Below are 13,238 nucleotides of genomic sequence, written 5' to 3'. Positions count from 1 at the left end.
TAACATGCATTTGCTTCTTCCAGACTGCACTGTTTATTAACATCATTCTGAATAGATTTTACTCATTCAAACAACTCAGAATTGTGGTTAAAAAAGTCATGTTGGGTTTAAATCAGGCTTGGCTCTACTCACTGCTAATGTTGATTTTCTCTTTTCTGCTCATTCATTTTTTTCATTCTCTTGGATTTAAATGTTGCATGGATTTCCATCTGTATACGCATCTGATTTTATAACCACAAATAAAAATAGCCCCATCTGAATTTGTCATATTGATCTAGTATTTTACCATTATCCTGGTATGATTTTTTTATGATAATCTCATCAAAAGAGCTGCAATAACACTATAAATACTTCAAATTTAAAATGCATTCCCTGCATGCAGCAACAGAGGGAGCTCTTCAGGCTTTAGAGAGTGGTCAAAAGTTTCATAACTAGGCTGGAGAGCTTTTTACAGACTGTAAAAAGAGTTGTTTCTGAGTTGTTTGTTAAATGCACTCTGGTTATGTGCTGCAGGTCCATGGTCAGAAGGCAGTGTGGGAGGATCCTGTGGAATGGGTACGGAGTACTCTGCCCTGGCCCTCAGCGCAGCAAGACCAAGCTAAACTCTTCCACCTCCCTCCACCCACCGCCGCTCCCAACACGGCCTCACAGCAGCCAAACTGTGACAGAAACAGCAAGGACACACAATCAGTGGCCATGAATTCAGACCCACTGGTGAGTCTCCAGTTCAATTCTGTAGACCATGCTGTTGCAATTGTCTCTTACACTGTGTCATCAGTGGATGAATTAACAAATACTGACTTAGGTGCTACCACTATGATCCAAGGTTCGTTCTCCTGGCCATCAGCAGCCGGAGTCAGAGAGAGCACAACTGAGCATTCTCTCTCTGTTTGGATACAGGGGTTGGACAATGAAACTGAAACACCTGGTTTTAGGCCACAATAATTTATTGTCCCGTTATTGACAGTTCTGGTGTAAACAGGAGAGTTTAGGTGCACATTGAATTCTGCCGTGATTTGAGCAGCCGTGGTTAGCTCCCGAACATCCCTTTCAGACAGCTTCCTCTTGCGTCCACAGTTAATCCTGTTGGATGTGGTTGGTCCTTCTTGGTTTTATGCTGACATTACCCTGGATACCGTGGCTCTTGATACATCACAAAGACTTGCTGTCTTGGTCACAGATGCGCCAGCAAGAGGTGCACCAACAATTTGTCCTCTTTGAAACTCTGGTATGTCACCCATAATGTTGTGTGCAATATTTTGCTCTTACCCTGCTAATTGAACCTTCACATTCTGCTCTTACTCGTGCAATGTGCAATTAATGAAGATTGTCCACCAGGCTGCTCCAATTTAACCATGAAACCTCTTACACGAAAATGTCAGGTGTTTCAGCTTCATTGTCCAACCCCATAAAGGCTTATGTTACCCCCTGGCCGCTGCCTTCACTGAACGCCACCTAGCTTTGCCAAACATCCACACAAATCAATCCAGACTGTTCTCCTACTTAGTTCCCTAATAGTGGAACAAAATACCTTCAAGAGCCTTGGATTTTTATGTTCCCTGTTGCTTATGTACCTTATCATTTGCAAAGTGATTTGGATACAAGCGTTCACTAAATGCAATGTAATGTAATGTACTGTTCCTATGTAATGTAATGTATTGTTCTTTTGGTTTGGTTTGTTTAACTGTTTTACTTTCATGAACCTATTCAGATGGCCATGCTGCTGAAACTGCAGGAATCTGCCAACTACATCGAGTCACCGGAAATGGACATCTTAGAGGATCCCAATTTCCAGCAACACTATGAACTCTAAAAAAAAAAAAAAAAAAATTAAGCGCTCACGGGCTATTACTGTTCTAAAACTCTTTATTGTGGAGTTGACCTTTCCCCTGTAAATGTGGGGTCTACAGAAACATGTAAAGGTTATGCAGAATCAGATATAAGAATGTTCCATTCTTATGGATAATTACTTACTAAAAAAATCTGACATATAGAAGTGACTAATGTATTTGTCATCTCATATATTGCATCATCTAATCTGCAAGTGCATGGCAATCAGTCCTTTAAAAATCTAAAGTGGGACACGTGTTGCTTTATGTCGGTTCAGTGAACTGAAAAATACAATACTGACAATATCTAATGTGGACTGAAGTATTTTCTTTGTCTTTGATTTTTCCACTATTTAAGTAGGCAATGTTGTTGATAATTATGTTTATGACACTAGAAGTTAGATTCCTGAACAGCAATTACAGCAGGCCAATTAAAATTGAGATTCTCTATTGTGAGGAATATGGAGCCTAACTTTTTGGCTCAGTCCTTGTCCAGAAAGCTTGCCTTATGAAGGTGCAGCACAAAAAATGATAATAAAAATATTATAATGTGCTATAAATTAGCTTCCACAAAATTAGTATTGTTGATTTGTTACCTCACAGTTTGTAGACATGTGTTTGTTTAACTTTTCTCCTGTAATCAAAGTTATTATTGAGTAGGACTGTACGATAAATGCATTGCCCGTGTGCAGCAAAAGAGGGCACTCTTTGCATTGAAAATGGTGCTCAAGTAACATAACAAAGGCTGGAGGCAGAGTGAGGTAGAGTAACTACAAACTACTTATTACCCTACGAAATATTGGTGCAGCCAAGCCAAGAGCTAAAACTAATGCAGAATCTTAATCTATAGTTTTTCCAACAGAGTTATCACACATTGGATTTTTTGTCTGTATTGTGCACCCCTGTTCTGGAGTTTGTCCTTCATAATGGGAAAAATCTCCAGGTTATCCCAACAGTTCATCGTGGCATTTGATGCTCTATCACTTTAGTGGCGGCTCATGTCCAGCTTCTCTAAAAAAACCCATTCTATTCCCAGCACTTTTAAATGGAGACTATACAAACTTAGTGTATAGATTGTTGTTGCTTGATGGTTATACTGCAAATATATGGGCACATACTGTACATCAACATGGTTCAACACGCTAGTCTTATCCTGTTTTTTTTTTTTTTTCTTAGTCTTGGAGAAAGCGAGATAATTAGCCACAAAAGTGTGAGATCAAAATGATTTAAATTAGAAAATGCACTTTAATGTACAGTTGTGTTTGGATGTCTTAACTTCCTGTTAGTAATCAAGACTACAGCTGGTAAATTCTTTGTGCCAATATAAAAAATGAAAGATGGTTGTAGATGGAGCATTTAAAACAACAGATTCCATGATTAAAAGTTCAAACAATTGTAAGTTATTGGGAGGTGTAGCCCCTTTGCTAAGATCTAGCCAATCTGACCCATTCACCCCACCCCTTCTCAACTGGGAGAAAATTAGAACTGAACTAGAGCTAAATGATTCTGTAGAAAAAATCTAATATGAATAATATTCAAATATTGAGTGATTTTTGGTTACAATTTAGATTTTTTTGTTAGTATGTATTTTTTGGACTATAAAGCTAACCAGGGGGCTAGTAATCATTTTTAACTGGGGCTGGCTAGCACAGCTAACCGGGGCTGGCTATACTGCTAACCAGGGCTGGCTACATCCCTGTAAAAACATCCAGTGCTCGCTTGACTTTAAAATATATATTTTTTTAAGAATTACAGTTTTGTTTACTTCAGGTGCTTTCCTATTAGAAGGGAAACATGGTTGATGTAGGCATCTTTTATGTTGCTTAATGCCCCTAATAATCCGGTGCACCTTATAGTCCGAGAAATAAGGTAGTTAAGATGAGTGTTGTACACTTATACTACCCTAAAAAAGAACAGTTCAAAGAAATCATCAAAAGCCCAGTGCTGCTGTTACATTTATAAACTGCCGGCCCGAAAAAATAGTCGTCACACACTCTTAATATTTATGTAGACCGTCTTTACATAGTCTGGACACACACACACACATACGCACACACACATAAACGTCATTGTATGTTTGAGTCTTAGACATCTGAGAAAATGTTATGCAGTGGCATCGAAATGTTTGCGGACCTGTGGATGCTAAAATGTTTGGTTATTGTAAATAGTACATATTTTTTCATCACTTTAAGGCAGATGAGTGAATTGTTTTTTTCTTTAGATTTTTAGATATTAAAAATGTCATTAAAAAAAGTCAATCTAGATATTTAGAATATGTTTGTTCAAAACATTAGAGTAAATACAGATACAGAACCAAAGTTCTGCTTAAGGAGGCCCTGCTAGACAATCTATTAATTCCTGTAATCAGTCCTTCATTAAATTTAATTAGATGTGCTGTTACTGGAATTAAATCAATCAATAAGGTGATTTTAGGGCACAAAAAATAGGAAACTATTCCTGTAAAGTATCAATAACTTTAAGTAAAACTAGAAAATATTTATTTCTACTGTATTTCTGTGTATTAGTTCTAATGTTATCTAGTATTGATTTTTAACAAAAAAAAATAAGTATTTCACAGCTGCCTAAGACTAATGCGTAGAGAGTGTGTAAATGTGTGTAGTTTTCACCCATAACCCCTTTTTTTTGTTTTACATATTAAATAAATAATAATTTTAACAAAAATATGTTAGGCCACAGTAAATACTGTGGGATGGTTCTTAACAACTTAACATAAAGTTAAACTTAAAAACTTAACTTAAAAAAGTATCTAAAGCCTAACAAAGAATTCTCTGTCTGCTTTGTGATGTTTAAAATGTTTGTTGAATTCACAATTCTTTTTGGGCCTTTCCACAACTTTAACTTCTTTCTTTTAAGCCAGTGGTTCTAGAACATTTTAAACCACATACCACCTATAAACAAACAAAAATTCCAAGTAATGTGTACTGGTGCTATGGTGAGTCTTGCCCTTGATTATTGTTTCTGGTCATTGCAGTACGCCTACTGAGAAAAATATTAATTCTAGTATAGAAACTGTGGTGTCCCACAGGGTTCCACTTTAGGGCCCATAAAACAGATGTTGTTCATTTTAGAACTAGTCCTTAGAAAGAAGAACTGAAATGTGGGCTTACTTAGAGAGTGTAGAAGGTTAAGCACTAAACATTAATTTATACTGTATTTCTGTATATTAGTTCTAATGTTATCTTTTATTGATTTTTACAGGAAATGTAAGTATTTCACAGCTGCCTAAGACTATTGCTTAGAGAATGTGTGTAGAATTATGCAAAAGTTTTCAACCATAAAACCTTTTTTTGTTTACGATATTATTTTATAATTTATAATTTTAACACAAATAAGTTAGGGCACAGTAAATTGAATGGTTCTTAAAAACCTAACTTAAAAACGTATCTAAAGTCTATAAAATAATAATTCTTTGTCTGCTGTGTGATGTTTGAAAGTTTTATTAAATTCACAATCCTTTTTGAGCTTTTCCACAACCTTAAATTCTTTATTTTAAGCCAGGGGTTTCTTAAATACTTCAAACCACATACCACCAATAAACAAACAAAAAAATCCAAATACAATGTACTGGTGCTACTGCCCTTAATGGTGCCCTTAATTGTTGTTTCTGGTCATTGCAGTACGGCCACTGAGGAAAATTATGAGTGTCAGATCTGTTGAACTACTGAGCTATTAACCCTAATACAGAAACTGTGGTGTCCCACAGGGTTCCACTTTAGGGCCTCTAAAACTGATGTTATTCATTTTAGAACTGTAGGCCTGAGAATGAAGAACTAAAGTGTGGGCTTACTTAGAGAGCCTTAATCTCAACGTATTAAAATTGTAAGTGAAAACTAAATTATTAGTAATAACAAAATTATTACCATGTTTGTGCATGCAGAAAATTATCTTGCTTAATTTGGTAAACCACCTTGAAATGCAGTTTAGGAACCACAAGAATGCAGCTTGGTCCATGTCAGCTTTAGAAATCAAAAAGTGTTAAAATCTAAAAGTGAAAACTTTAAAATGAGTTGGATTCTGTGTTCCTGTTTATAGTTGGCCACTTTATCCATCTTTTGTGAAGTAACTTTGCTATGCTAAATTTCATCAGATAAAATGACATTTAGAGCAGGAATGTATTTAAAGCATTAATCAACGACTAAAGCAGAAACAATGAGACCAAAAACTAAGCAGCAGTGCATAAATCAACTGTATTAGTTTGATGACACAACCAATATTCTTGGATAATAATTCTTAGATGTACTGTATAATTCATTGTAGTCACACTAAACTGTAGCCCTCAATGAAAAAAAAAATAAGTTTACATTTTTATAAAGCATGTTAGGTGCCAACTTGTAAATAGAATTTTTACAAAACAACAAAAGAGAAACATCCATAAGTCCTCTAATATAATTTAATATTTAATATTATATATTAAAATCGACACAGAACAGCCATTAACTGAAATTGGGACATTTTTCAAAAATATGTGCTTGGTTTATGTTTTTTTTTGTGCGAAAAACAAATTTATTGTCATTTTAAGACTTCTTTATGTCACTGATATAATGATGATATAAAAGCATAATAACGCAATTACACTCTTTAAAAAAGCATTTAACTGTGTGCACTTCACTCCTATACAATAGATGGCGCTGCTGCTCACAGAGAGCAGACCAGAGAACAGAACAGTGCAACTGAATACAGGGTATCTGCACATCCTTAAAAAAGACGTAGTTTGTCTTAAAATGTTTTAAATCCATTTCCAACATGGTTTTATTTTCACAAATTCCTAAATTTGATATGCAAGTTAAATGTATTGGAATGCATTATGTTTTGGGTCATAAGCATGTAGCCTGGCCCAACGTAGCTTCAATTTTTTTGACAGGTGGTCTCATTTTCCTTAAGCACCTTCTGAAACTAATTAAAAAAGCAAGTGAATTATGTGACCCTGTTTACAGTTTTACAGGTCACTTTATCCATCTATTGTGGAGTAACTTCCCAATGTTATGATCCAGATGAGTGCTGATTTACTAGTGTTTGCTAATACAGTCACACAGTCACTCTTCATCTCCAGCAGTGATGTATTTAAGGTATCTTCCAACGACTGTAGCTGTAAAAATGAGACCAAAAATTAAGCAGCAATGCAAAAAGTTGTTTTAGTTTGTTGGCCCACCCTGATTCTTATATAATAGATAACGCGTGTGTACTGTATTTAGGTGTCGTTACCCTGAAAAGTAGCCCTCTGCCGAAAACGGTAAAAATATCCTTTTTTTGCAGCTGGTAATATTTGCATTAACATTTTTGCTGAAGCATGTTAGGTGCCAACTTGTAAATAGAACTTTTTACAAAACAACAAAAGAAAAAAAGGGAAAAAATTAAACATTCATAAGTCCTCAAACAAATTTTTATTACTATAAAATGAATGTGTATGGTTAGCTCACATAACAGTGAGGTTCTCCAATAGCCATGAGGTCACTCTTTTGCCATTAACTGGTTTTAGACCTTCTTTCAATATGTATGCTAGGTTTCTTGTTTTTTGTTCTGTATCTGACTGGACATTAGGCCTGTCACGATAGCTATATTTTCTGGAGTAAATATTGTTTTAGCATAGCGTTTTAGCAAATGTTTTAGCATTTAACTGTGTGCACTGCACTCCCTCACATTAAATCCGACCCAACCCGGCCCGAGCCCATGCATGTTCTGCCCAAGCCTGACCCAACCCGCCCCATAAACTGTTATTATGAGCCCAAGCCAGATTTAAACCCCACATTTTTTTTAGTACCGTATTTTTCGGACTATAAGGCGCACTTAAAAACTTTTAATTTTCACAAAAATTGACAGTGCGTCTTATAATACGGTGCGCCTTTTGTATGGATTTTACTCGTCAGGTTGTAAGGAGCAGTAAACACACACTCGGTGCAGCGTTATAGAGAGTTTCAGTGCTATACAGAGTCCAGAGCCGTGCAGCTCCGAGGCTGGAGCAGCAATAGCATTAGCTAGCTTATTCACTGTTCAGAGATCAGTATTATCTAAATTATCTAAAGTAAACACACACTCCGTGCAGAGCCGTGCCGCTCCGAGGCTGGAGCAGCAATAGCATTAGCTAGATGCTAACCGCTAAGCTAGCTAGCTTTTTCACTGTTCAGAGATCAGTATTATCTAAATTTAGTACTTTTAATACTGCTGGAGCAGTATTATTAGAGTTAGATGCTAATCGCTAAGCGTTCACCGTTCAGAGGTGAGTTATCAGCCTGTAAGTCTGTGCTGCTTTGCCTGGCTAGCATTAGCTAGATGCTAAGCGCTAACTCTCTCAGAGGTGAGTTTTATCAGCCTGTAATCTGCTTGTTTACCGTGTTAAAACAAGCTACGGGGGACGAATCGCTAGCTAATATCTCACTGTCTTACCAGAACACGCAGGATTACTCAGTGTAATGCTGTCGTTTAAGTTTGGGTTAACTTTACTAGTTTAGGGGACTAGCTAGCGTGCTAGCAGATAGCTATGCTAACGCTGGTGCAGCAAGCCTTAGTGGACATCTGGAAATCTAAGCTTACTGTAAATAAACTGAAGCAACTTACTCACCCAAATAAACAGTTTTCAGGAGAGGAATCTGTGTAGATTAATATCCAGCACTCGTTTGACTTTGAAAGAGCTAACGTTAGATTTGTATACTGAGACGCTCCACCGGCAAGACACCCCCCGTGGGGGAAGGGAAACATGGCGCCACCCCTGTTCACTTTGATATAGGCACCCTTTCTAGTGTCACTTAACGCGCCTTATAATGCGATGCGCCCTATGTATGGAAAAATAGCAGAAAATAGGCGTTCTTTGATAGTGCGTCTTATAATACGGTAAGTAGTGTGTTAAAACTGAGCTTTTTAAAACATTTGTGGTCTGTTTGAAAGTGCAAAATCTGTTCAGAATGATGTTAATTACAACATTACAACACTGAAGAAGCATAGACCTGTTATTTAAGAAAAATGTTTATGTAAGAACAGCTGCACACAGAGCTGCAAGTCAAGTGTGTAATGCAAGTGTGTAATAAGTGGAGGAGCTCACGTGTGCGCCCAGAACTCCGTGATTATAATATTCTAACTTGTGCAACAGTTTGCTTTGTTATTTTGCTATATTGTGATAATCGAGCCATAGCTTTATATAAAATAGCATTTAAAAACAGGCGCCTACGTCACAGACTATTTTCTCAAGCGCGACCCATCGGGTTCAGGCAGAGAATCTAAGCTCTAAATTAGAAGGCTCTGCAGCTCACAGACTTAAGATCCACCTACAACAGATATTAGACAAGAAAACAGAACAGCACAGCTGGATAAAATACTGGTGGCGTTCATTTTTATGCAAAGAAACGTGCAAATATACACAATGAGAAATAATGAGGACAGCAAAAATAACTGACGCTGTGTGCATTTATTGTGCGATACATCGATAATGTAATTATCGTGACACGTCTACTGGGCATCAAATGATATTTTATTGTTTAGTAAACAGTCACAACAATATTTCATATAGCAGTGCCTCCCTTCACACAGATACCTCAAAATTTCTTTAAAAAACGGAAGCTTCCAGCTTTAGGAGAGCACGTGTGGAGTGAGTAGGAAATCATGCTTGCAGTTTTTCAACATGAAATGTGCCTAATCACAAAGGGACCTGTTGATATCATATGTGATATTCATGTGAAATAACTGATGTAGATAGTGGCTGGTTCTATGTCTGTTCTACTGCATTTCATTAGAGCTTGGATGTCAGAATTTCATAGTTACAAGTAGTGAATCGATACTCCCGGTCTGATTTCCTACTTGGAATGTTGTGAGTGCCTTGATTGCCCTGAATTTAGAATCCAAGATGGCTGCCTCCATACAGCAACAGTAGTAGTATTTTACAGTTTATTAGCACTTCTATCTACACTGAACAAAAATAAATACAACACTTTTGGTCTTGCTTCCATTTTTCATGATTTTTTAATGAACACAAAAGGCCTTTATCTCTCAAATTTTGTTGGTCTAAATCTGTGTTTGTAAGCACCGTGTGGCTAATGCTCACTTTCATTGACGTCTTGCACAATGCAGAGGTGTTTTCTGTACAGTGCATTGTGTGGGTGAGCGATTTGTTGATGTCAGTGTTGTAAATCGGGTGGCTCGTGGTGGTGGTGGGCTTATGGTATGGGCAGGCATATGTTATGGAAAATGAACGCAGCTGCATTTTTTGGATGGAAATTTGAATGCACAGAGAAACTGTGACAAGATCCTAAGGCCCAGTGTTGAGCCATTTATCCATGGTCATAACCTCATGTTGCATGATGATAATGTACAGCCCCATGTTGCAAGGATCTGTACTCAGTTCCTGGAAGCTGAAAACATCCCTGACATGTCACTTTTGGGATGCTCTAGATTTTGAGAGAAAAAGGCCATTTGTGTACATAAGAAAAGTCTTAAGTTGCGTTCACACTAGAAGAGACGATGAGTCGCTCGTCTCACCTAGTTTGTCGCTTGTGGGCATGTAAAAGCTCAACGCGACTGTGTATCATGGTCCAGCTTGCGTCAAGAAAAAAGGCACAAAGAATTGTATTGCTTCAATAGCCCAACATTATGTACAACATTCACCATCCAGTCTTTATTTATTTATTCCCGCCTAAAAAAATCTACATTTTGGAGGGAAAATATGGTATAAATATGAGGAATCACTTGGCCACTTTATTCTGCAGCTATGACTCCCAAGCCTGCTAGACTCTGAGCTGTTTCTGTGATTTACCTGCGCTGGAAACACAGCCATTCCCGCAGATCGACGTGGGTCCACCCCATTCAACAGCATGAACAGGGAAAGGAACCAAAAGTTCAGAGAGCAGAAGTTGAGGACCTCGGACCACCTTGTATGTGATGGGTCCAAAGAAATGCTAGAAGCCATTTGGATTAAAATGTTGCTTCACCGCGTCATAATTCATTTGCATTTTCATTTGAGAAAATTTCAACTCTGTGTCGCTTGTCACCTCTCGTGTGTCGTGGCGACAAATCACGTCCTGCCATAGAAAATAAATGGTCACCTGACGTGTTGTCGCATTCCAGTGTGAACGCAGGGTTAGATCTTTGAGTTTAATGGGAGCCAAAAACCATAAAGTATTGCATTTATATTTTTGTTCAGTCTTTTAGTATCTTTTTAAATCAGTCGCTAGCAGTGCTGACATGGGGCAGTTCTTACAATGATAGCTGACATAACGAGTGAATATTCAACAGGGATGCCGTCAACTCAGGTGTGAAGTCATTCCCAGCTCCAACCTCCGACATCCAAGCTAAATGGAATGCAGCTAGAGGACTGCTGGACTGGTGTATGGAAATGTAACTGAGACTATTTAGAAGCCTGATCTTGCGTAGGAAAGTCAAGCTTGGTAAGCCATTCTGAATCCCACAAGCCTTCACTGCATGTGGATCAGCAGATATTCCACCCCCCCAACATTTATAGTAAAGTATTGGTCAAATGGTTCTAGTTAGATATTCAGCGATTTTAAGAAAAAGTGTTCTGGACCTGTCAAGTATTGAACATTAGATTCCACTTCATTTTGCTTTAATAGACACATGTTGATATTAATATTAAAACCTTTAGTCCAGAGTATAACCATCTTAGATAACTGTAATAAGTGAACTGTGGCAGAACCTGATGAGTTGAATGTTTTTTTATGGTTTGATTTATATAAAAGTCTTAATTGTTGCAATGTTCTTTTTTCCAGAGTGAAGCATTTTAAAAACAAGTGTTTTAAATAAGACATGAGTATCACTGATGACCAATGTCAACAGCATTAAATAAAACCATAGAAATCCTAAGAAATGCATTGTAAAAATGTTTTGCGTGTGCATTGAAAACTTGGTACTACATTTCCTTAAAGGTTTTATTGCTGATTCAACTTAAAAGTATTGTTATGTTGATGTTTTGTTGCTGTTTTTTTTTTTAAATAGTCATTCAAACTTTGTTACACTGGATTTGTGACGTTATTCTTACAGAAGCCTTCGCTCTATGTGGCTGAGCAGAGTTTTATTAATTTTTATTAAAACTACTGATTGTGTCTGATGAGATGTGAAGACTGTTAAAATAAGACTGACGATTATGAGACGCTGTTGCTAAAGACAGATTGCTACTAAAGAATGACTGAAGTGTAATCTATTGAGTGAGAAATGATTAAAACTGACAAGATCCTGAGAACCTGAGTACTGAAGCACAATGATGTCTTACAATAATGGAAAAAGAGTTGAGTTTAAGCCAAATCAGCTTTTTGAGTTGTCACGCGCACAGTTCTGGGTTTAAACAAATATGTAATAGTAATAATGAACTGCAGATAACATGCAGATCAGATGGTGTTTAATGGTCAAGGATGCATGTCACATGTTTGCAAAAACAAAAATCCCAGGACTGATCTCTTCCAATGGGACCCCAAAGGGACCTTTTTTATACATCTTTCTTTTGTTTGAAATTCTTTATATTTTGTATTGAACATTGTACTATTGAACAATTGTATACAGTGTACATATACGTGTACTATTCAATGCATTTGCAACAACCATCACAACCCCCCACTGTATGTATGATTTATGAATTAAATACATATGCCTAGTTTTAGACTTTTTTTTTTAGGTTTATAAACCATGCAAAATGTATAAGATGGCTTGTTAGATCTGATTGCTGATTGCATTTCATTATCTAATACTGCCACAAACTTTTCAATAAACTCATGACATTCATTTAAATTCATTTTGAAAGCATGTGTCTTCTGTTCCAACCTATGACAACACACCTGGATGCTCATATCTAGCAGAGAGCTATAGATTTAATCCTGTGAGGTCTTGAGCAGAGTCTATGAGAACCATCTGAAATCTATGAGAAATGGATAAAATAAAAATAAAAATTGCTATGAATCACAAATGGTCACTGAATGTTCTGTTTTCTTTCCAGGTTCTTGTATTTTGTTAGTAAAAAGTATAATTGCCAATGTATTTAAAAATCTCCTTCTATGACGAAGTTATGTTGAATCTTCCAGTAGTAATCATCCTGATTTAAAGAAAGGATCAGAGAAAAAGTCTTTAGCTAGCATTTAAAATTGAATTTAAAAGCTGTGGTAATGAGGATTAGGTGTTACTTGAACCTTCTATGGTGTATTTTGTATATTTCTGTAAATGTAAATCAAATTGCTGCATGAATAAAAATACATTCACAAATAAGTCTACTTACTTGCGCGTCTGCAGCAATGTACTCATTCAAATATTTACACATTAAATCACTGAGGTACAGGATAACCTACAGTTAAACCTTTTACACTGTACAACCGCCCGATGCTGCTAGTGCGCCAGCGGGTTTAGTTAGCATGCCAGCCGCATTTGGAAATCCTGCTAATACGTTTTGCTTGACCGGTAAACCGG

At 36.9% G+C, this 13,238-nt stretch overlaps 2 protein-coding genes across 2 annotated transcripts in view; one reads left to right on the top strand and one right to left on the bottom strand.

Moving 5' to 3' along the window:
- nav1a (neuron navigator 1a) overlaps positions 1 to 6,338 on the top strand; it is a 43,999-nt gene extending 37,661 nt beyond the window's left edge. Inside the window, exons 25-26 of the mRNA XM_022662316.2 lie at positions 514 to 714; positions 1,712 to 6,338. Coding sequence (XP_022518037.2) covers positions 514 to 714; positions 1,712 to 1,813 — 303 coding nt within the window. The 3' untranslated portion in view covers positions 1,814 to 6,338. The remainder of the gene's footprint in view (positions 1 to 513; positions 715 to 1,711) is intronic.
- Positions 1 to 13,238, bottom strand: part of baz2a (bromodomain adjacent to zinc finger domain, 2A) — a 353,839-nt gene that overhangs the window by 211,129 nt on the left and 129,472 nt on the right. The gene's annotated exons all lie outside the window — the stretch shown is intronic.

This window comes from Astyanax mexicanus, chromosome 13 (genome assembly GCF_023375975.1).
Source record: "Astyanax mexicanus isolate ESR-SI-001 chromosome 13, AstMex3_surface, whole genome shotgun sequence".
NCBI lineage: Eukaryota > Metazoa > Chordata > Actinopteri > Characiformes > Acestrorhamphidae > Astyanax > Astyanax mexicanus.
This window is presented reverse-complemented; position numbering and strand designations above follow the sequence as displayed.